This window comes from Pleurodeles waltl, chromosome 2_1 (assembly GCF_031143425.1).
Source record: "Pleurodeles waltl isolate 20211129_DDA chromosome 2_1, aPleWal1.hap1.20221129, whole genome shotgun sequence".
Lineage (NCBI taxonomy): Eukaryota > Metazoa > Chordata > Amphibia > Caudata > Salamandridae > Pleurodeles > Pleurodeles waltl.
In genome coordinates, this window is record NC_090438.1 from 506,907,494 (window position 1) to 506,932,572 (window position 25,079).

The window sequence follows — 25,079 nt, forward strand, 5'->3', positions numbered from 1 at the left end:
AGAGGTGACAACTTTGGAACTCTGGAACCAGGTTAAAGTCCTGGCCTGTGATTCTCTCTGTGCCTAAAAAAACTAGCATTGGCAAAACCAATATGTCTCATCCATGTGAGAGCTTTTAGCTTTGCCTAGATCTTTTAGCGAAGTAGCAGAGCAGCATGACTGTGGTGCGTCATGGCTAAAAAAGCTATAAAAACACTATAAAAATGATTTTTTTAAAAGAAAGTAATATGGTGAGAGAAAGTAGGATTTTTTTTTTTTTTTTAATAGCGTTTAGCCATGCTGCACAGCAGCCACACTGCTTGACAACATGGCTAAAAGACATCTGCAAAGCAATAGCTCTCACAAAGGCAAGCCCTATTGGCTTTGCCAATGATGTTTGCAGTGTCCTCCGCCTCAGACCTTCTATTCTCTCCACCTTTCCTTCATTCCACTTCTTTCTCCTGTTTAAAGGTCCATCCTTGTCACTAGTATATTTCGCTCCTATTTCAGACTCTTCCCCCATGTCCATTACCTGATGGCCTTAGGCTACTCTTTTCCTTTCCCCTTTTTTTCTTTTGCATCTAGGCATTCAGTATTGTTTCTAACATTCTTCTAGTTTTGAAGTCCTTTGAATACTTCCAATCCTCATCTATAAATTGTATTACTGTTACTTCGGGATTGGCTTAATTGGATGTAACTGCTAAAATGAAAAGCAAAAAAGATTGTCTTGTGTGAGAGCCTCATTTCCTTAATAACAGGAAGTTAACTAAGGCTATAGTCACTGAAACTATTCAATATAAAGTCAGTACCCCCAGATTCGGTCTACATTAAGTTAGTGCTTGCCGTAATTTTGGTCATAGATTTTCAGAGCTGTATGTTTTAACATGAGAATATTTGGAATCCTGTTGAATACAATAGAGCTGCAACATGCTGTAGCCGATGGAGACCTCAACAGAAGATATTTGTTATATTTAATATCTTCTCAGATTGATAGTCTATTTATGATTTTATATCTCTGCAGATGCCTTGTTCGCTGATGCCTGGCTTAGTAACTACTCTTGTGCATGAATTGGGGTTCTTCCTCCCATTCTTCCTGATGAGTCCTATTAACTCTCCTTTGTCTTTCACTCTGCATTATAAATGATGTCCTATAATATTCCACAGACCTTTGCAGTGAAACTTTTTAATAATGTAGTTTCTTTCACACGAGAATAGGAACTGCATTGTTGCAGATTTTAACCTAAGCCAGCTTAAACGTAAACATTTCCCCAGTTTTTTTCTTTGACTTTCTGTCCATTCCCTACTACGTAGAGAAAGAAGATTTGACTACAAATTAGCGAAGGACAAATAGCACACTTAGAGTCAATTATTAAGAAATATGAGTGACATAAACGAGGCACACTGTGGCATCCAAAAACACCACCGAACATGTTCTGTTGACAGTGATTAATTTACAGTCTTGAGGAAATATAAAATCAGATGAAGACTCATATTCTCTGGCATTACCCTTGATAAAATGTTGTGGTCCATACTATTGTGCAGTGCTTTGAGGTTAAGTTGTCACATCACTCACTGTCCTATCTCACCACGATCTGGGTCCACAGTGGCCAAAACGTGTAAGGGAAACGGAAAATGACACCATTGTGGAGACATTTTTCTCTTTCCTTCTGACTCAAAACATGCAGCCAGAACGCATTCTTCAGCATTAATTCATTCAGATCCACAGTTTTGTTTGTGATTTAATTTAGTTTGTGGGCTTATTCAATTGTTAATTCAGAGTTTGCATGATGGGTTTAGATTTTAGCATGTTCACCATCATCAATTATTTACATTATGAGAATATGTGTTATTGCCAGGAGGGGCATATTGAAGTTGTCTGTTTTCCTGATTACGTTTAGGTGGGGGATTAATGCGTCATTCTTAAGCTGGCTAGTTAAACATTTAAATTGCAAACATCACTTTTTTTAATGCGCATGGAATGTGGTTTAGTTTCTGCAGTTCAATTTGGTCTAGAAATTAATGGACTTAATTGTGCTTTATTCATTTAGCAAAACAAACAATATATTTTCCATTGAGTAGAATCATCATTGCAGATATTCAGAACTCGTGCATGAATTCAGTTCTTCACATCTTCAAACATGCTATGTAACCAGACGTATGCATTTGACAGCCACAACTTCACTGGATTTCACGAGTCAGATGTTTAAATCATTGTTTTCTGTAGTACACGTAATGAATAATGACTGGATTTTCATTCTAATCCAGCAGAGGATGAACCTGTGAATATAATTAAGAGGGAACCATCAATGGAAGAATGTCCAGAAAAACTGAACAGTGATATACAGTTGGAAAAATCCAAGAAGATTCTTCATGGAAAAATATGTAAAAGTGAAAACTCAAAACGGAAATGGAAAAAACGTTTTGGACACCCTCTAGATCCATCAAATAGACCTGTGAAATCCTTAAACAACACTTCCCAAAGAAACGAGGGCAAGTACCCATGCACTGAATGTGAGAAATTCTTCAATCAGAAAGAATCTCTTATTAGGCATATGAGAACACACACTGGTGAGAGACCTTATCAGTGTGATGGATGTGAAAAAAGCTTTGGTTACACTTCAGCACTTAATAAGCATAAAAGGATTCACACTGGAGAGAAGCCATATAAATGCGTTATTTGCAGCAAATGCTTCACTCAGAAAGGTGATCTTAGCAGACACCAGCGAATACACACAGGAGAAAGACCTTACAGGTGCTCGTATTGTGATAAAAGCTTCAGCCAAAATGGAGATCTTATAAGACATCAGAGAATTCATACTGGTGACAGACCACATAAGTGTACAGATTGTGAAAGAAGCTTCAATGACCATTCCTCCTTAATTGTGCATCAAAGAACCCATACGGGGGAGAAACCATACACATGCCCTGAATGTGATAAAAGTTTCCCTTTAAGGTCTGCACTTACAGCTCACAGACGAACACACACTGGAGAGAGGCCGTACAAATGTGCGGAGTGTGGCAGAGAATTCAGTTACAAGCAACTTTTAACAAATCATTACAGAGTCCACACAGGTGAGAAGCCCTATCAGTGCACAGAGTGTGGAAAAAAATTCAGAGTAAAAGAAAATCTAAAAATTCACCACAGAATTCATACAGGTGAAAGACCGTATCATTGCAGTGAATGTGGCAAAAGTTTCAAAGACAGCTCAGGTCTCATTCAACATCAAAAGACCCATGTAAGAAAAAAGACTGATGTATTTAATGAGTGTGATGAAAACTTCATCAGTTGCCCAGATCTCATCCAGCACCTGTGACAACAGATGGATTAGGGGAAGAAGCTGTTTGGCACCACACGAAAGCTGAAAATAGCACTTGAAGTTAATATGGGAAATTATTAATGCAAAGCATTATTCTTTCAGACCCTAACTCGAAAGACATCTGTATATTATTTAAACTTCTCGAAACAGGGTAACAAATCTCAAAGTAGCATATTATGAAAATTGTATGAATTTTGCCTCTCTGCTTCAAAGACTAACGAGATGAAAAATAGTTTTGCACTCCAGCCATGCACTACTTAATTGTCAGAGAATTAACCTTAATGGCAACACGTTGTAAATATGCACCGAAGGATACTGGACGGAGTCCTGGTTTCAGCAACTGCAGGAAATTATTACAAAGCTGTGCATGGAATTTGTTAAGGTTCCACCAAGTGACTGTACATCAGCATAGCTGTAGCAAAAGTCTTTAAAGCTTACGGAGAAGAAGAATGAGCCCAGAGGAGTTTTGCTAATGGAGAAAGCATTTGCAGTAGTTGAGCAGATCACTGATTGGGGGCATCCCTTTATTGATGCCTTCGCAACACCACATATTCATAAATGATGTATCATCACTACAAGCAGCAAGAGGAATATTAAGAAACAAATCATTTTTATTTTTCTGAAGGTTTTTGTCTTTTATAACTTTTTCCTTTATTACTAGTTACTGAATGGTGCAAATCGATTACAAACTTGTATACTTATTGTTCTCATTAATATCTGGATAGTTGTATTTACAGATGGGTGTTGTGACTGTTTCTAACAAACATTAACTGGACAATCCTGTTTATTTAACTCTGGTGAATTGTCAAAATTTCCATTTTCCTAGAAATGTCTAACCTCCTAGTTTCAAAGATCGACGCTTGAAACATGTTGCATCATGGAACCCATGCATCTTATCGCATGACACTGGTTTTCTCCTCAAGAAACACACATGAAGTAATGTATCCATGCATTTTGCAATAAGTCATAATAGGATAGAGAATAACCGCCTCTTTATTCTAGATGAATTAATGAAGGCGCGTTTTACCTAATCAGTATTATGGAAATTACTACCTGTAAGCAAGTTGTGGATCCCAGTTAGATAAGAGTGTACTATGCATACATTTGGTTGTTGGTTTGGTTGGAGTAGGAGCGCTGCTCAATTTGAGTCGGTGGTTGCCAGTGAGGCCCCCTGGCACTCATTTATAGGGACCAGCACTTCCTTTTCCCTTTCAAACATTGACCGCAAGGAAGAGTGGAGAAAACACACAAATGGTGAAGAAGTAGGAAGAGAAAGGCAGAAAAAACTGTCACAAAGGGAGAAAGCAGGATCCTGAATGAGCGAGTTCAAGGAGTGGGGAGTGTCTGATAGTGGATGGAAGACCTATGAGGTTGATTCAAGACTATGAAACCTTGGGATTCGGTGCTTCGATGGTTAAAAACAATTAGTGCTGGTTTCTGATTAGAGCTTTGGACACTCATCTATAACAAGTTAAGCACTGAGTTAAAGTCTGCAACCATTTCAGTTACTCTGTAACAAACTAGCAAAGTGAGTGCTGTTGGAGCCTTATTGTATTAAGGTCATGTTTGTGTTTGGCTGGTATGTGATCATTAAGGCTAAGAAATGTAAGTAAATCAATACATTTCAGATGTGCGTTGACAGGTATAGTTTGCCCTTTGGCAAAAACAACAAGTGATGGACGGAATGCTGAACATTGTCAAACACTCACCCCCAGTCATAGATCTGGGTTTAATCCATCGTTCTTTTGCTCACCATGCCACCCCAGTTTGGACCCAGCCATATGCAAATCAGTCTTGACCCTGTTCCTCATGGGAACAGTCCAGACCGAACTGCCAAGCCAGGTCCTCACTGGACCGGAAACAAGCATCCTGGGACCGGTTTCGGGGTTTCACCCCTCATCAGCCAGGTTAGCTTGAATCCAGTGGCATGGGAAGCACGGGACCCACGTCTGGGCATACCCTTCCCACTTAGGGCGACAAAGCAAAAACAACAAGTGATGGACGGAATGCTGAACATTGTCAAACACTCACCCCCAGTCATAGATCTGGGTTTAATCCATCGTTCTTTTGCTCACCATGCCACCCCAGTTTGGACCCAGCCATATGCAAATCAGTCTTGACCCTGTTCCTCATGGGAACAGTCCAGACCGAACTGCCAAGCCAGGTCCTCACTGGACCGGAAACCAGCATCCTGGGACCGGTTTCGGGGTTTCACCCCTCATCAACCAGGCTAGCTTGACTGGGGGAGAGTGTTTGCATTGTCAGCACTCCGTCCATCATTCTTTTGTGTTGTTAATGTCGCCCTAAGTGGGAAGGGTATGCCCAGACGTGGGTCCCGTGCTTCCCATGCCACTGGATTCAAGCTAGCCTGGCTGATGAGGGGTGAAACCCCGAAACCGGTCCCAGGATGCTTGTTTCCAGTCCAGGGAAGACCTGGCCTGGCAGTTCGGGCTGGACTGTTCCCATGGGGAACAGGGTCAAGGCTGATTTGCATATGGCTGGGTCCAAACTGGAATGGCATGGGCAGCAAAAAAACGATGGATTAAACCCAGATCTGTGACTGGGGGAGAGTGTTTGCATTGTCAGCACTCCGTCCATCATTCTTTTGTGTTGTTAATGTCGCCCTAAGTGGGAAGGGTATGCCCAGACGTGGGTCCCGTGCTTCCCATGCCACTGGATTCAAGCTAGCCTGGCTGATGAGGGGTGAAACCCCGAAACCGGTCCCAGGATGCTTGTTTCCAGTCCAGGGAAGACCTGGCCCGGCAGTTCGGCGTTGGACTGTTCCCATGGGGAACAGGGTCAAGGCTGATTTGCATATGGCTGGGTCCAAACTGGAATGGCATGGGCAGCAAAAAAACGATGGATTAAACCCAGATCTGTGACTGGGGGAGAGTGTTTGCGTTGTCAGCACTCCGTCCATCATTCTTTTGTGTTGTTAATAGTTTGCCCTTTAAACACAAGTTTGGTTTTTTTTTGTTTGTTTTTGCCGCTTTGAAAATGGAAGTTTGTAAAGGCCTAAAAACTGCAAAATGCCTTCACTCAGCACAAATGTGCCACTGTGCAATGAAAAGAAGTATGCATTAAACCTGGAAAGGTTAGTTTGAAAGATTACCCTCCAGCAGGGGTGTGGCATTTAATGTCATGGGAAAGGTTGCTTCATAAATCTTCTTGTCCTGTAAAGAATACTACTTGTCTTTTTAGTGCCATGAAGTGAGGTGACAAATCCTGGCAGAAATCTCATTATATAACAGCTCTGACAATAGCATCTCAGATTATGGTAATATTATAGTAGAATTTTAATACTAGCAATTTACTTCCTTTGCCACCTTTACGCAGATCTAAGTACTGGGGCCGGAGGTAGCGATAAGCAATAGTTCAAAGGTTGGAATGCTCTTTTGAGTCTGTACAAACCTACTAACTTGCATGTTTGGAAATTTACTCCAGACAAGGGCAGAAGTAATACTTCTTCCATGGTTGGGGGAAAAAGTGGTTGGAGAGAAAGTGATCTTGTAAACGCACAATAGATTTTCACATGAATAAATCTATGCAATCATATTTGCTTGCGCTAATATACAGTTCACAAATACTTTCTGGTAATATGATTTTCTGGTCTAAATATGTAAATTCCTGTTAGTTCATGAAATGCATTAATCTGCACTAATGCAAATAGGTGCACTTTTGTAACTTTCTGTTCGATGGCATGAGTAGCTGTAGATAGGCATGAGGTGCATAAGCTCGCCACCTACTGTTGAGTTTAGAGTAGGACAACTTGTTTTTGTTCGAAGGAAGTTTTCGAGTCACAGGATAGAGTGACTCCACCTCTCGGTAATACTGCGCAATGGCATCGAGTCCTTTGTTAGATTGTTTTTCTCTGCCATTGGGACTCGGACGTGTGTTCCTCTCGCTCTGAGTTCTCGGCTCCTAACAGTCTAAATGGTGATTCTTTCCATCTTTCTGTTGTCGTCAGTATTGTTTCCGAACGCATACTCCTTAATATTCAACTTTCAGTTCCTTTTTCTACAGAATATAATTTTTTCAGACCTTTTGGGGCAGAAAGGCCAGGTCAGGCCCTCCATGGGCCTACGTCTTCCACGTGGTATCGAACAATCGAACAATGCAGCCCTGATGGCACATGCTCCATTTCGGTTTTGACCTTAATGCTGTTTGAAGTTTCCACACACCGATCAACACCAGGTGTGTAATTTGTGTTTTTCATCAGTCCACAACGATCAGACCTGCAAAGCATGCTGTTCTTTTCGGTCGAAGAAGACGCTTAGAGACCGAAGGGCTCGTCGGATGGAAATGGCATCTCGACAGACAGAAGATACACCGGACATCTTCGGAGATGCATGCATGCAAGATGTGGAATAAGAGGGGGTCTTCATCAAGATTCGGACTCTGATTTGCAGTTGGACATTGAGAGTCAACCTTTACAATCAGCACAAACTGTAAGTAAAAATCCCCCTTTCCCATCGGATAAGACAAAAGAGGTCACTGGTCTGCCACTGCATTCCACCCATGGTCAGAGCCGAGAAACTTATTCGGATTCCCCGCATACCAGCTCGGCATCGAAAACAGCCAAAGACAAGTCTTCGGCATTGACCTCCAGTAGCTCCATTTTGGCACCGACAAAACAAAAATTGTACGTTGTTTCGGTACCGACCACTTCGACATCGAAAAAGAAACACCAAACAGCTACGATTTCGGCACTGAACATTTTCCATACGAGAAAAGCTTTGGAACTGAAAAAAAAAAAAGACTCTCAGTGACACTGGACAGTCTTTAACATCCACTACACCACAGGTGGAACCAATTTTGGAAGTTATGGACGCTAGGCAGCGCCGACTTCAAATTCAGCAAGGAACAGTGCGGATTATAACATCACCTCTGCCACCTCTAAAAAGGAAATTAACTTTTGAAGAAAGTCTTGATTCCTCTGCACCTCCTAAGAAGACTGCCAAACAAAAGACTTCTTCTCATACGTCTACATCTCCACCTTTACCCAATTCTCCACAAAATACTCCACCAACATCTCCCACTCACGTAAGGTTCATGCCACAGAGTTCACCACCTAGTGGGTCGCAGGATATAGGGGATGCATTAGAAGAGCAAGAACCATGGGTTGAGTATGATCCGGATCCCATTACACCAACTGATCCAGATCTTTACCCAGCTGGACCTTCACCTCCCGAGGATTCTACATCATACCAACAAGTGATAGCAAGAGCAGCGACATATCACAATGTAAATATTTACACTGACCCGATAGAGGAGGATTTATTATTTGACACCCTTGACCCAACACTTAAAGATAGCCGATTTCTTCCAGTGCTTCCAGGAATGATCAGACATGCAGAAAAAATATTTTAAAACCCTGTTAGAGCGAGGATTATTACTCCTAGATTTGATAAAAAGTACAAAGCTGCACCCACTGATCCTCTATATATAAAAGCACACATTCCTCCAGACTCTATTGTAGCATCTACTGCAAGAAAAAGAGCTAATAGCCAGTCAGCAGGAGACACACCTTCTCCTGACAAGGAAAGTAAAAAATTAGATGCCGCAGGGAAAAGAGTAGCAGGTCAAGCAGCCAATCTTTGGTGAATTGCTAATGCTCAATCTTTACTTTCCAGATATGGCAGAGCTCACTGGGATGCCATGGAGGAACTTTTACAATAACTACCAGAAGAACATCGTAAAAAAGGAGTAGAAATCGTAAATGAGGGATAAACAATATCCAACAGCTCCATTAGATGTGCACTTAATGCTGCTGATACGCAGCACATAGTATTAATACAAGTGTCATCATAAAAGGTCATGCATGGCATAGATGTTCAGGCTCCAAACAAGAACTACCACAGGCAGTTCTAAAGATGCCCTTCGATAAGGAGCATTTATTTGGTCCACAAGTGGCTACCACACTTGAAAAATTAAATAAGGACAATCAAACTGCCAGAGCCATGGGAGCTTTGTAAGCCGGCACACATAGGAGTAATTTTCATTGTGCAGAGTTTAATAGAGGATTTTGGTCATCATTCCAAGAACAATCCACAAATCATACTAAACCCACCTCTTAATACACTTGAGGTTATTTCAGAGGATCATATAGAGAAAACAGTAACAAAGGAAGAGGAAAACCATCTACATCTAGAGGTTCTTCATCAGTCACTAAACAGTGACTCAACAAATACAACACTAAACCACATCATTCCTCTAGTGGGAAGAGTACAACTCTTTTACCCCCAATGGACTCAGATTACCACAGATCAATGGGTACTTCAAATTATCCAAAATGGTTGTTTGTCTCGAGCTTATTTCCACTCCACCAAATATACCCCCTGTTCACACAAACTCTCACAAGATCATCTATCTCTTCTCAAAGAGGAAGTAAATTCCCTTCTTCTAAAAGGGGCTATAGAACCACTACCATTGCAATACCAAGGAATAGGAGTTTACTACCTGTATTTTCTCATTCCTAAGAAGGATGGGTCTCTCAGACCAATATTAGATCTCAGACCCTTAAATCAGTACATCCTATCAGAACGTTTTCACATGGTCACTCTCCAGGATGTTATTCCTCTATTACAAATAGGAGACTTCATGACAGCCCTAGATTTAAAGGTCGCTTACTTTCACATTTCCATTCATTCTGCACACCGAAAATACCTAAGATTTGTTGTAGCAGGAAAACATTACCAATTCAAAGTGTTAACCAGCAGCCTGGTTCACAGACAAACTCATCACCTCCAAACGCACCTGCCAGAAACTTAAGAAAAAATGGGTTCTCGAGCGCACACCCGACAGCCTGGCAACCCACAAGAAGCCACCCGCAAGCACCACCAACTTATCTGACTTGCCAAACGCTCCCACTTCACAGAACGCCTAAACAACAACGCACACAACAGCAAGGAGCTCTTCTGCATCGTGAAGGAGCTCTCCAACCCCAGTGCCGTCAACAACGTCCTACCATCCCAGAAACTCTGCAACGCACTCTCCACCTTCTTTTACCAGAAAATCGCCACCATCCACGACAGCCTCAATACCACACCTCCGCCAGACCCCACCCCCGACAACTCCTCCTATGCCGACCGCCTCACCACCTGGACCCACGTAGATGACGCCGAAACTCGAAAGACCATGAACTCTATCCACTCAGGATCCCCCTCAGACCCCTGCCCGCACCACGTTTACAACAAAGGCGACTCCACCATCGCCCCCCTATTTCTAAAGATCATCAACCTATCCTTCGATACTACGACTTTCCCGGACAGCTGGAAGCACGGCGATATCCAAGCCCTCCTCAAGAAACCCAAGGCTGACCTCAACGACCTCAAAAACTTCTGCCCGATCTCCCTCCTCCCCTTCCCAGCGAAGGTCATCGAGAAGATCGTCAACGCCCAGCTCACCCACTACCTCGAGGACAACACCATCCTAGACCCCTCCCAATCCGGCTTCAGACGCAATCACAGCACCGAGACTGCGCTCCTCGCCGCCACAGATGACATCAGACAGCAAATGGACAACGGCGAAACCTCAGCCCTCATCCTCCTGGACCTCTCCACTGCCTTCGATACGGTCTGCCACCGCAACCTACTAACACGTCTCCACGAAGCCGGAATACAAGACAAAGCCCTCAACTGGATCTCCTCATTCCTCTCCGGCAGAACCCAGAGAGTCCGACTCTCACCCTTCCGCTCCGAAGCCACCAACCTCATCTGCGGCGTCCCCCAAGGCTCCTCGCTAAGCCCGACGCTGTTCAACGTCTACATGGCACCCCTCGCACAACTGGCCCGTCAGCACAACCTCAGCATTCTCTCCTACGCCGACGACACCCAGCTCATCCTCTCCCTCACCAATGACCCTCACACCGCCAAAGCCACCTCCATGAGGGACTAAAATCCATTGCTGAGTGGATGAGAAACAGCCGCCTGAAATTAAACTCCGACAAGACGGAAGTCCTCATCCTCGGACGCACCCCCTCAGCCTGGGACGACTCCTGGTGGCCCACCACGCTGGGACCCACCCTACTCCAGCCAACCACGCACGCAACCTCGGCTTCATCCTCGACTCCGCCCTCACCATGTCCAAACAGGTCAACGCAGTCTCCTCCTCCTGCTTCAACACCCTCCGCATGCTCCGTAGAATCTACAAGTGGATCCCGACGGAAACGAGAAAAACGGTGACCCAGGCCCTCGTCAGTAGCAGACTTGACTACGGCAACGCACTCTACACAGGCATCCCAGCAAAAGACATCCAACGACTACAACGCATCCAGAACGCCTCCGCCCGCTTGATCCTCGACATACCCTGCTGATGCCACATCACCCACCACCTGAAGGACCTCAACTGGCTCCCCGTGGACAAGAGGACCACCTTTAAACTCCTCACCCACGCGCACAAAGCACTACACAACGCCGGACCCGCCTACCTGAACAACAGACTCAACTTCTACTTCCCCTCCCGCCAACTCCGCTCTGCCAACCTCTCCCTCGCCATCGTCCCCCCGATTCCAATGCAAGACCTCCGGCGGCAGATCCTTCTCCTACCTCGCCGCCAAGACCTGGAACTCCCTCCCTACCCCCTGCGCCAGACCCAGGACCTCCTCACCTTCAGGAGACTCCTCAAGACCTGGCTCTTCGACCAATAGCAGCTACCCCCCTCACCCCCTTCCCCTCAGCGCCTTGAAACCCTAACGGGTACGTAGCGCGCTTTAGAAATTTAATGATTGATTGATTGATTTGGAATCACAACTGCTTTCACAGTATTCACTAAATGCCTTGCAGTGGTGGCAGCACATCTCGGAAGAAAAATTCATGTTTTCCCTTATTTGGATGATTGGCTCATCAAAGCCAACTCATTCCCTCAGTGTCAAAAAGATACTCAAACTACAATACGCTGCCTACATTCTCTAGGATTCACCATAAACTACATCAAATCCCATCTTCAACCTCTGCAAACATAACAATACCTAGGAGCTATCATAAATACACAAGTAGGAATAGCATTTCCCAATCATACACAGTAAGAACTGTTATTAAACTGTTAGCAATGATGGCTTCTTGTATTGCCATAGTGCTTCATGCCAGACTTCATATGCGTGCCCTTCAACAGTCTCTCTCATCAGTGGTCTCAGGCACAGGGTCAAATGGAAGATCTAGTGTTGTGGGACCGCCAAACTTATCTCTCTCTAAAATAGTGGAATACCACAAACCTTTTAAAAGGCAGCCCATTGTAGACCCTGTGCCTCACATTACTCTCACAACGGACCCTTAAACAACGGTTGGGGAGCTCATCTCCTCAACCTAACTGTTCAAGGAATATGGGACAAGACTCACCGGTCTCTTCATATCAATAACCTCAAACGACAAGCAATATTCTTGGCAATGAAAGCATTCCTACCACAATTGCAACACAAAACAGTGTTGATTTGTACAGACAATATGACTGCCATGTACTATCTCCAGAAACGGGGGGTCTCAATCTCAACAACTGTCCCAACTAGCACAATCAGTATGGAAATTGGCGATTCGTCACCATATTCACATAGTGGCACAATATCTCCCAGGGACAGACAACCATTTAGCAGACCTGCTAAGCAGGACGCATCAACAAACACATGAGTGGGAACTCCATCCACAAGTCCTTCAACAATACTTCACAAAATAGGGAACTCCTCAAATAGATTTGTTCACAACAAAACAAAACAAAAAAATGCCATAACTTCATCTCCAGGTACCCACACCTCAGTCCAAGGGCAATGCTCTATGGATGAGTTGGTCCGGGATATTTGCTTACGTTTTTTCCCCTCTCCCACGCTTACCATTTCTAGTATGGAAGATAAAACAATCTTCCCTCAGCATGATCTTAGTGGCCCCTACATGGGCACATCAACTATGGTACAACATACTTCTGGAACTCTCAGTTGTTATTCATCAAAAACTTCCCGACAGACCAGATCTTCTAACAAAAGCAGGGACAGATAAGACATCCAAATCCCAAATCACTCAACCTAGCAATATGGCTCCTGAAGTAATAGAATTCGGATATTTACATTTACCACACAAATTTATGGATATCCTAAAACAAGCATGCAAACCTACCACTAGACAGTGCTATGCAGCAAAATGGAAACATTTTGTTTGTTATTCTCAAACAAAAAACATTGACCCTCTTCAACCAACAGTACAGGACATTGTACAATATTTATTACATTCACGAAAAGCAAATTTAGACTACACTAGACTATTGGCTTACATTTAGCCGCTGTAGCTGCATATCTGCAAAATAGACAACATATTTGCTTGTTTAGAATTCCAGTTATCAAAGCATTTATGGAAAGACTAAAAAGAATAATTCCACCAAGAATTCCTCCAGCTCCATCTTAGAACTCAAACATTGTACTCACAAGACTCATGACTACACCATTTGAACCACTCCACTCCTGCCCGTTACACTACCTTTCATGGAAGTAACATTCTTAGTTGCCATCACCTCTCTCAGGTGTGTCAGTGAGCTTCAGGCACTAACTTTAGAGAAACCCTTCTTTCAGGTTCATAAAGCAAAGATTGTATTAAGAACAAATCTACAATTTCTTCCAAAAGTCATTTCGCAATTTCATATTAATCAAACAATAGAATTGCCAGTTTTCTTCCTAAAACCAGAATCAGTGGCAGAAAGAGCTGTACATAATCTATATGTCAAAAGAGCTCTTATGTACTATATAGACAAGACAGAACAAATTAGAGAAACAAAACAACTTTTTGTGGCTTTCTCATTACCACACAAAACACAACTATAGCAAGATAGATAATGAAAACTATGAGACAATTACCTGTACCACCTAGCGCACATTCCACTAGATAAAAAGGTGCATCTATGGCCTTTTTAGGTAACATACCTATGGCAGACATTTGTAAAGCAGCAACATAGTCTACACCACACAAGTTTACTAAACATTATTGTGCAGACGTCTTTGCCAGACAACAGACAAATGTTGGACAAGCTTGACTTAAAACACTTTTTTAAACAATTGCAGCCCCTACACACTAGCCAGCGCGTTATGGAGGGACTGCTTTACAGTCTATGCACAGCATGTGTATCTACCAGCTACACATGCCATTGAATGGAAAATGTTACGTACCAGTAGACATCTGTTTGTGACATGTAGTGCTGTAGATTCACATGCGCCCTCCCTCCTCCCCAGAAGTGTGTAGAGATTGCAATTTAATTTTACAGATATATATGTAAATACATTGCATGGACATTTTTTATCCTACTATATACTCTTTTCACTACTTCACTCTCCTGCCTGCGGACAAACAATCTAACAAAGGACTTGATGCCCATGCGCAGTATTACAGAGTGGAGGAATCACTTGATCCTGTGTCACGAAAACTTTCTTCGAACAAAAACAAGTTGTCCTCCGACGAACCCAACACTAGATGGCGAGCTTACTCACAGCATGTGAATCTACAGCACTACATGCCACGAATTAAGAATCTAGCCCCCAATTAGACCTGGAACTAACAAAGACCTTTTGTTTTAATACAATTATTTCTCTCTCTCTCTCTCTCTAGCCATCTATTGACTAGTTTCACTGTGAGTGATAGCAATCTGCTCATTCACAAGGACATATCGGCACACAAAGTAATTTTGTTCAGTGCCAGGAACTACTTTGTTAAAGTTTGAGACCATAAAATATTTTTGCTTTTGACCAATGTTTGTTACAATGGTAAGGGCTTGGCAGTTCCCAACACAGTAAAGTTTTACAAAAGCCATGTCAAAACAAGACATGCATTTAAAAAACAAACAAACAAAAAAAAAAAACTGACCACCAATGTCGGACCTATTGACTTTGCCTATGCTTGTTTATTTTCATGTTTCACATAATCTTGTTGAAACCGGGCACACTGATTTTCCATTATGAATATTTTTTTGGAAATACTAGCATGCATCAAAACATTTTACTAAATGATGCTTCAGAGAAATGGTACATAGAATTACTGGAGCCACAGTCAGTAGTGCAATTGGAGCTTACATTTATTTACAGCTCTTATCTTAATATTAAAGGCTTTGCATTAATGAACCATAAATACAAGTCCCAACAGCTTAAACATATGGACACAAATATTAACTCAACTGCAGACAGTTCCCTTCCGTGCTACTGTAAACTGGCAGCCACAGGGTGTTTTCTGAAGTGGGTTGGGCCTACTTGTCCCCAAGACAAAGTAAACATGAAATCTTGTTGTTCTTGACCTCAAACAATATGTCTTGGGTGTTGGGCTATAGGAATTCAGCACTTCTGCCTCCAGGATAAAACTTTTCAGGATTTTGAAGTATGTTAAACAACTAACTTGTTGTAGAATACATCATTTGTAAAATTGTTAGGTCAGAACACTGAGTGCATTTCTGAATGCTTGTATGTGCTTGCTGTCAGTGCATCTGGAAATCACCATTACTAAACAAGCATAGATCTTTAAGATATCCTTCCATGCTTGATCCATAAGTAGACTACCACATATTTTAAATGAGAAATTTTTTCGGGCTGAATTTTGGACTATTGCATTTACATTGTTTAATGTGCTGTGTCTTTGATTTCCATTGGTTAACTTATAAATAAATGTAGATTTCCATCACTTTTCCCTCACCTCTAGAAAATTGCTTTTGCTTTTGTCAGGCACCCCTAAATGTTCCACTGGTAACTGGATTGCACACTCCCTCAGACATAAAATGTGCATATTCACGTTTTTTGGTTTTATCAAAAGCTTGAATCTGCAAGTCCGATGTTGCAGAAATGTCGGTACCACATCCATGTAGAAGGGATAAGTACATTTTTTCAAAACCCAGATTTATTTAGCCATTTCTGTCGTTATGATTTTATCTGGACTGGCAGCTTTGATTCTGAAACAGCTGTTTTTAGGTCTTCGCACTCTTCGTAATCAATAGTTACCATTCATTTTCTGCTTATTCAGTAGCTGCAGTGGACTTTGGAGATCTATTAACTTGGCATTGCCGATTTCTTGCCAGTGACCACGTCACCACTGGCTTCCAAAACCTGCCTGTTGCCTGGTACTAGGTTTAAAAATTAAAATACATACGAGGTAGCCAAAAAACATGTATATAAGTTGTGGGGCCCCAAAATAAAACCTTTGGCAGCTCTTTCACTGCAGCAAAGGTGCTAGCATAACACCTCTTTGTGTGGACATGTGTTTTGTTTTCTCCACAGTGAAAACTCATAAAATCGACCTTAGAATATTAGCTAATATCCAGAATATTTTTCTCAAACCAGATCTGTTTTTTGTATTCTACTACCCCTTTTATCCTCAACATTAACTCTCTTTCGGTTTTCTTTGTCAGTATCGTTCACAAGATTAGAGGAAATGTCTTGCTGAGAAATACTGATATGCCAAGACTTTGCTTTGTTATTAAAAGTACATTTATAAACACCAAGAAACTGACACTATAGATGCTGTCACTTTGGGGATAAACCCATGCAAACTCTTAAAGAGAACTTCCCCAGCTACCCTCTTTGTCATTTTGCCATCTGTGGCATGAAGCTGACTTTATTTTAAAGGCCTCAAGACTTTTGACCAGGAGACTTACTATTACTGTCGGACACATCTATTTGGCTACTTGCAAAATTCGCTAATCTTAGATTATCACCTACACTGTTTAAGTATTGACCCATTACTGATGATTGGAGTTGAAGAATACACCCAACACATGATGTATATTTTATGACTAGAGCCTGGTTAGTCCCCCTGATTGCCAAAATGCAGTTAAGCAAATTAGTGAAATGGAGGCCACAGCACTTGCTGCCTCAGTTCTCTAGTTGACTTGTACTCAGGATATCTTTGAGCGGCTAACTTATATCCAGCCAGCTGGACACTTATATTCAAAGTTGGCATCAACGTTTTGGAGAGAGCAAATCATTCCAAAGTGCCTACGCCTTCATGCCAACCACTAACTAAATTGAGCTGTCACTCAAATAATTGTGGATTGGGAAATGGATGGCCTACCCTGACAGAGGTGGTTGTGGGCTCTTGATTACCAGCAAGTCTGCTCACTGGGTGTGGAGGATGGGCAGGGAGTCCATTTCGTTGTGTAGGTCGCATTTCTTGCCATAGCCTAGGCCACAGACTGTTGTTAATATGTTTCTTCTATTGGGTCACATATTGACCTGCGAGAACTGGCCTACATCGAGGAAAGTTGGGTGCGAATTTTCAGACTTCACTGAAGAGGATATCATTTCCAACCAGATAAATTGACCTTGCCTCTACAGTAGATGCTGTTTCCTACCTTATTCTGAATACATTGCATTACTGTTGTGAAGTACTCAAGCTGCTTTCACAGGCAAATGTGACCCGTTTGCCAGGAAACCAATATGAACTGTGCTAATGCTAATGCCTACTGCTTTCTTTTATATGAACACCCATGACTGCAAAGCAGAGTTTGGCATTACCACAATTCTGTTTTTGAAACTATGCTTACTTCTCACAGAAAATAGCACACATTCTCGTAGTTTCCCAGGCACTTACCTACTCTCACTTTATACGGGGCTTACTATCTTTCCCTGGCTTGTCACACATTCTCAAGTACAGTTCCAAGAGTTGCAATTCTCTCCCCTTAGACATCAGTTGCGTCTTGTGTAGCCAGTTGTGGAAGAAACCTCTATTTTCCTTTTTCCCCATGCTTGGCCAATACTTACATTGTTTTATTCCCTGTGCCACAAATGTAAATCGTATTTGTGTTGTTAGGTATGTTGTTTCGCACATTGACGGAGGTGCTTATTGTACAAATAAAGTGGTGAGTCTGTTCTTCTGCATAAGCTGAGTTTGTCGGTGCCTCACCATTTGTGAGCATAATTTGCCTCAGACCCTGCTTCCTGCATGGAATTCTATCGCAATGAGTAAGTGATAGTAGACATTTCAGTGGGTGTTAATGACCAATGAACCTTGCAAAAAATGGAATAGTCCAGATCTTTTCCTGACCTAAAGAAAGATGAAGCTTATGTGACTCATAGTTGCCTTTTCTGCTGACCTCAAACTAAAATGGCGAAAAAGGGGAAACTTCATATTTGAATCTTAATTTTGTCAAAGAAAACTTACACATAAAAACAGGGCTCGAAAAATCATAAAAATGTTACGAGACCTGCAGGTTGAGTAACTTAAATAATCTACTTGACCTAACTGTAATGTACTTGACCCATAAACGAGTCTCAAATTATGTGATCCTAGGCAAATAGTTTACAGTCACCTTTTTCTTAATTGTCACATATGATTGCACTTTCAAATATGTGAGCTCAACATTTCTGCAGTACAAAAAAACCTCTTTTGTTTGATTAAGTAGACTAAAGTTTGCTGCATGCATCCCAAGAATCTAGCCCACATACCCATGAGGTCTAGCCCACATAACCTAGGGCTTCTTTTAGTTTACTAACAACATTACCATCAGGGCAGAAGTGTTTCTCAGTTTGTTTAAACACTCAATTTTAATAAATATATTACCAACCTATGATGTGGTAACATATTGTTATCTAAACACAGTAACTTTCCAAGAAATGTCCAAAAACCTCTCCACTAACTTGCAGCTTTACCGATAAAACTATATAGTGTGTTAACAGTTTGTGAAAATTGGGTTTCAGAAAACAAATCCTTTGCACATCAACATGTAAAGTATTCTGATTTGTTTTCATCCTATTGAAATATATTTTCATCACACAGAAATATAAAAAAGGGCTTTCACAACTACTGAAATATATTTTGAAATGTTTGCACAGTTGAATTAGTCATTTAAATGTTGTGTGTTAGGAAAAACCTGACACCCTATATCCTTTAATTTTGCATTCTAAGCAGCAGGTCACACAGGTCACCTTACAAAGTCCTGGAACTCTGCAATCAGAAGGAAAATTAATTATAAAAAAAAAACTGACTTTTGACCTATCTGTGAACACAGAGCAAATGTGACATAAGAACAAGATTTAGGGGCATATTTATACTCCGTTTGCGCCGAATTTGCATCGTTTTTTTCGACGCAAATTCGACGCAAAACTAACTCCATATTTATACTTTGGCGTTAGACGCGTCTAGCGCCAAAGTTCATGGAGTCAGCGTCATTTTTTGACGTGAACACCTTCCTTGCGTTAATGAGATGCAAGGTAGGCGTTCCTGTCTTAAAAAATGACTCCCAGGCATGTGCGTGGTATTTATACTCCCGGGCAAAAATGGCGCACGGGAGTGGGCGGGGCAAAAAAACCCGCATTTGCGCCTCTTTTTAACGCCTGGGTCAGGGCAGGCGTTAAGGGACCTGTGGGCTCATTCTGAGCCCCGAGGTGCCCTCCCCTGCCCCCAGGGACACCCCCTGCCACCCTTGCCCACCCCAGGAGGACACCCAAGGATGGAGGGACCCATCCCAGGGAAGAAAAGGTAAGTTGTGGTAAGTATTTTTTTAATTTTTTTTTGTGGCATAGGGGGGCCTGATTTGTGCCCCCCTACATGCCACTATGCCCAATGACCATGCCCAGGGGACATAAGTCACCTGGGCATGGCCATTGGGCAAGGGGGTATGACTCCTGTCTTTGCTAAGACAGGAGTCATGTTAATGGCGTCTGGGCGCCCCAAAAAAATGGCGCAAATCGGGTTAAGACGATTTTTTTGCCTCAGCCTGACTTGCCCCATTTTGGGACGCCCAAACGCCATTTTTCCCTACCCCGGCGCTGCCTGGTGTACGTCGGTTTTTTTCACGCACACCTGGCAGCGCCGGTCGGCTAACGCCATTCAATAAATACGGCGCCCGCATGGCGCTTCAGAATGGCGTTAGCCGGCGCTAATTTTTTTGGCGCAAAACTGCGTTAGCGCAGTTTTGCGTCAAAAAGTATAAATATGGCCCTTAAAGTTATCTTTTATTGCCCCCTCCACTTTTCAACTGTATAGAACACCTGATCAGTGTCAACTCATCAGAAGGGATGAGTAAGTATTAAAAATAGCTCGACCTGATCAAATAAGACTCGCCAATGCGAGTGGTCAAGTGGATTTTTCGAGCCCTGAAAAATATGTTATGTTACAGGTGTGATTGGCTTTTTAACAATGTTTTACTGTGATAGATCTGAAGACGTAAGGAGATTATGGGGTTATGGGCACATATAATTCTAAAGATAAAATAAGTAGAGTAGCATACCAAGAAGCTTTATCTTCAGGGTCTCCCATGATCCTCGGTAGCTTGAAGTACAATAAGTTTGCAAAAAAGAAACCACACTTAACTTTTTATTGCAATGAGAAGACTACCTTCAAACTGTTATCTGTACTTCTAACATACATCAACATGTTAGCTATTGACCCGTTATTTGTTGGTCTATTGTCCACTTCCTGCTTGTTATGTTGTTGTGCTGTGTTGTTCAATGAAGTAAACAGTATTTGAATAATTATTTCAGATGCCTTGTATTTTTGTTGTTCCAGCTAAATATGTGATGACAGTTAGGCAATTGCTAACTGAACAAGGTATACATATATATATGTATATATATATATATATACACACGCATATATATATTTGTTTTGGAGTAGCCTGGTTACCAGAGAAGTGCGACCAGATTTTTCTTGGAATAGGACATCTAGTGCACAGAATATGAGAACAGTGCAGAAGGACCCAAGATTGTTGTGTGATATGACATTATCGATATGACTACTGGCAATTTCTTAGGAAAGATTTGCACTACATAGTTGCCTAAGAATCTGGTCACCATTTTTCTGTTTGATTACAAATTAAAATTTATTGGAGGAATGTACTTTTATTTGATTCATTTTAGTTATTCAGTCTTATTGTGAAGACTTTCTATGCACACAAGTCGTACATAAAAAGTTACTCAATAGAAATTTCGACAAAGTGTAGTTTGGTAACAGGAAGTGGATGTTGCCAGGGAAGTTCAGTAAAAGGTGGCAATCCTGCTGTTGTTATCACCTGCAAATTATTAACTGTGAGCATTCACAAGCACTTACCATTACCTTTCTCACTTTCCTTGAACTTGCTTAGATGTATGCTGACTTCAAATTAACATAAGAAGCGTAACGAGTGAAGGACTTCCCACAAACAGCTTCATAATTTCATGTGGGCTAGGGAAAGCTCTAGGATATAAAATAGAAAAAAAAACTAATGTGCTTTTGCCTGTTTATCCTAATTTTCTGTTTCGGTACTCCACACATTCACCTTGCTGAGGCATAGGTTCAGGATGGGTGGCTTTCTAGATGTTTACCTGTTTCTTTTGAGAACTGCAAGCAGTTGGTACAACTATATACACCTTCGGTTTAATCCTATGTGGGCCTCGTGTAACACCTTTTCTTCATTTTGAACCCGCTCGTAATTTTTTTTTTAAATTTCTGTTTATGACGAAGGCACATATCTAAAAAGGGCACAGCAGGGACCTTGGTGCAACATAAGGCCTGAGAACCATTCTATGCACTTTTCATTTGAAGTTAGAAGTGTTTCCTTAAAGTAGGTAAGCATTGGCAAAGCCCTTATATCGAACTTTAAGGTGTCAACACGTGAAGACAGGCATCCACAAATGCTGTTTGTGTATGCATGTACACATTCTATTTGTCACCTTAAGGCCTTTTTTATTGGCTTTGCCCGTGCTAGGGAAAAAAGTAGCGCAAGATAATTACTGCCTGTATAAAATATGACAAACAGCTCGATGAATGAATATACGTTTCAGGTGTAAAGCAGTTTCTGCTGCATTCAAATGGAGACACGTCCTAGATGGCAGGATGATATGCCAAATAGCTTGTACTAGGTGGTGAAATTAATACTGCTCTGGGTGTAACCAAAGCCCACTCTGTATATTTTAGAGAGCTGGTGAAAATGCACCTTTCAGACTAGCTGCACTGTCAAGCCATACCTAAAAATCAAAATGAGAAACAGTTTGTTTTCATAGTATTTCAGGCTACAATCTGACTGACAGACCAGGCTAAATTGTAGGGGCGAAGAACACAAAATGCATCTTGGGACTTCATTTAAGTGGATGTTATTTTCAAAATGACACGTACTATTCTCTTTACAGTGGATTCTGCAGGAATGAAGAAGGGAGCCAGCTACTCTGACTACTACTAAGTTCCTTGCTGATCTATATGCTTTAGAATGTTCTATTCTTCTGTTTGCTATTTAAAACTTCTTGCCATAACACTGTTCATGGTCCGTCCACATGCTGATTATGCGATAGCTGAAGAGACTATTGACCATATATTGAGCGTAAACTCAACCCTTCTTGATCTATGAATAAAATATTTAAATCTGATGTTTAGGGTAAGGGGGGTAAGAGACGTCAATTCAGTACTTATGCTCTGCTTTGGAGAAGTTATATTGAGTGATGAGTGGCTTTACTAAATTTTAGTTGAGCAGTGAGTGTTATAAACTGCCTTAGCAAACAGAATGTGCAATCGGTAGGCCGAAAGTAGTGTTTATTTTATGGAATTTATGGTAATAGCTGCGGATTCAATTTAATTAACTGTTTTATTGTGGTACAGCTGTGATGTTGCTTGTGTTTAACTGTTTGTTTTACTTTCTGTGAGTTTGAGGCCCAGTTACTCTCTGCTTTCGTCTTAATTACGTTGTATTTGTATTCTGTTTTATTTATTTTTTCTTATTATTTATATTGTAAATATGTATTTTGAAACATTAACAATAAAACTTTTTAGCTACCAGTTTTTTGCCATAAGCTAGCATCACTATTTTCAAATATTCTGGCTCTGATTTCCTTATGTAACGTACATTCATTAATCTTGGAAATGCACAAAACTTCCCTTTACTGTATTATTGGGCTGTATATCATCTTAGCAGATTTACAGAAAACATTTAAACAGTTCAGGACTGTGTTTATTTTGATCAGATTACCAGAAGTGGAGATTGGTAAAGCAATCTTCCTTTTCATCATAGCTGCTCATTCATTTAGCAGCAGTTTGTAATTTGTAATACAGTTTATCTTGACAGCCTGTATAGTAAGGTGGGGGGATCAGTTAGCCAGTGCCAAATCGTTTCTGGGCGCTGGCAAATTCCCGAATGAGGCAGCCCTGGGTTACTTCAGGAGAGCCTCATTAATACACGCTATTATTACCTTCAGTCCTTCCCTAGCTTAAAACACTTTTTTCCTTTGGTGGGAGGGTGGGAAAGGTGGAGAAGGTGAGAGGAACTTCCCGCCTCCTCCTAGCCGAAAAACAGAAGAAACAAACCAGGTTGTGTTGATTGGAAGGGAGTAGACTAGGACTGATTCTTCCATTTTAAGCCCCTACTTTCTGATTCAGTTTTAGACACAGCTGCTTCAACTCCCAATTTCTTTTTATCCTCAGAAAACACACACACATGCAATGATGTTTGGAATTCTTTATATCCTCCTGGGAAACCAAATTCTAAACAGCGCTTTAATGATATATGAGTTTTGACCACGGACTCCATGTTGTACTTAGCCAAGCAGCACACCACATTAGTGACCACCAGCTTCATTTTGCCTATTTACTTTATTTTAGCATTAGCCACTGCCACGTTAAAATCTGCAAGTAGTTTTCCACATTGTACAATATGCACATGTTCTTATTTTTTGTGTTCTTTCTCACCAAGTGGTTAGGCTGATAAGAATATACTCAGATGGCAGGAAACGGTCTTGTTTTAAATTGGCACCTTGGGATTGTGGCCAAGTCCTGATGTGTTATTTCCAAAGCTGGCCTAAAGCAAGCAGCATTTCTTTGAATAAATAAAAGTCTACAGGGAGAGAGAGATTCTAGACTTTTCCTCTCTTGTTTGTTCAAAGTATAAGAGGACGAGACCAGATGGACCGGAGACAGAGAGTGTTTGTAGATCTCAGGCATATCCAGGACACTGGAGTGTGTCATCCTTCCCTTGAGGATAATTGATCTCCCTCTCTCCTCGATCAATTCTGGGATCTGGTGATCTGATGCTGAATAGGAGAGAGATGAAGCAGTTTTGCCCTTACCTCATGGTGATGCATATTTTTTAATTTATTATTTGCTTTGCATTATAATATAGATACATATATTTGCTCTGTATATTTCAGTGGAGAATCATTTCTACATGTTTTCATTTCATTGCTGTGACCATTTTTAAACGTGTGCTCTCAGCATGCTAATCTCCTTTTAGGAACCTTGCGTAGTGAAATAATAAATGCCTTCTTTGGACTAAGAAGCGCATTCCAGAGATTTTTCTCAATGCATGAGTGTTTCAGCTCTGTCGTTAGTGAAGCAAAACAAGCGCCTGATTCCTTATCGGAACACAGGCCTTGGCCTGGAATCAGCCAACACCTAGGGAAACCTACCAACTCCAGACATTTTTGAACATTAGACTCCAGGAGGAGTCCTGGGTGGTGTGGCTTAAGAGGATGACATTAATTGTTCTTACTCAGAATTCCATGCATAGGTCAAACATGGGTTTCAAAAAATGATTTTGTCACATTTCTATGATAGAAAGTTCCAGGATGCTTTAGGAACAGTAAAAATCCCATCACCCTCTATTTGCACATTTATGTCAATAAAATAGTACTTCACATCTGAGTGGGACTATTATAACTTACAGGTATAGGTCAAATATGTGACCAGGCCATGAAAAATCATACAAATATTACTAGACCTGCAGGTCGAGTTGCTTGAATAACCTACTCGACAAAACTGTAATGTACTTGACCCGGAAATGAGTATCAAATTGTGTGATCCTAGGCAAATATTGCATGTTAGTCACCTTTTTCTTCATTCTCACATATGAGTGCACCTTCAAATATGTGAGTTCAGC

The 25,079-nt window shown here is 41.5% G+C and overlaps 1 protein-coding gene across 3 annotated transcripts in view; it reads left to right on the top strand.

Moving 5' to 3' along the window:
• LOC138265789 (zinc finger protein 25-like) overlaps positions 1 to 25,079 on the top strand; it is a 176,445-nt gene that overhangs the window by 103,557 nt on the left and 47,809 nt on the right. Inside the window, exon 6 of one of the 3 annotated variants that reach the window (XM_069213822.1) lies at positions 2,245 to 4,031. The exons of 1 other annotated variant lie outside the window; for it this stretch is intronic. In XM_069213822.1, coding sequence (XP_069069923.1) covers positions 2,245 to 3,293 — 1,049 coding nt within the window. In that variant the 3' untranslated portion in view covers positions 3,294 to 4,031. Of the gene's footprint in view, positions 1 to 2,244; positions 4,032 to 25,079 lie in introns of those variants that run through there. One more of the 3 variants, XM_069213827.1, reaches the window with a different exon arrangement.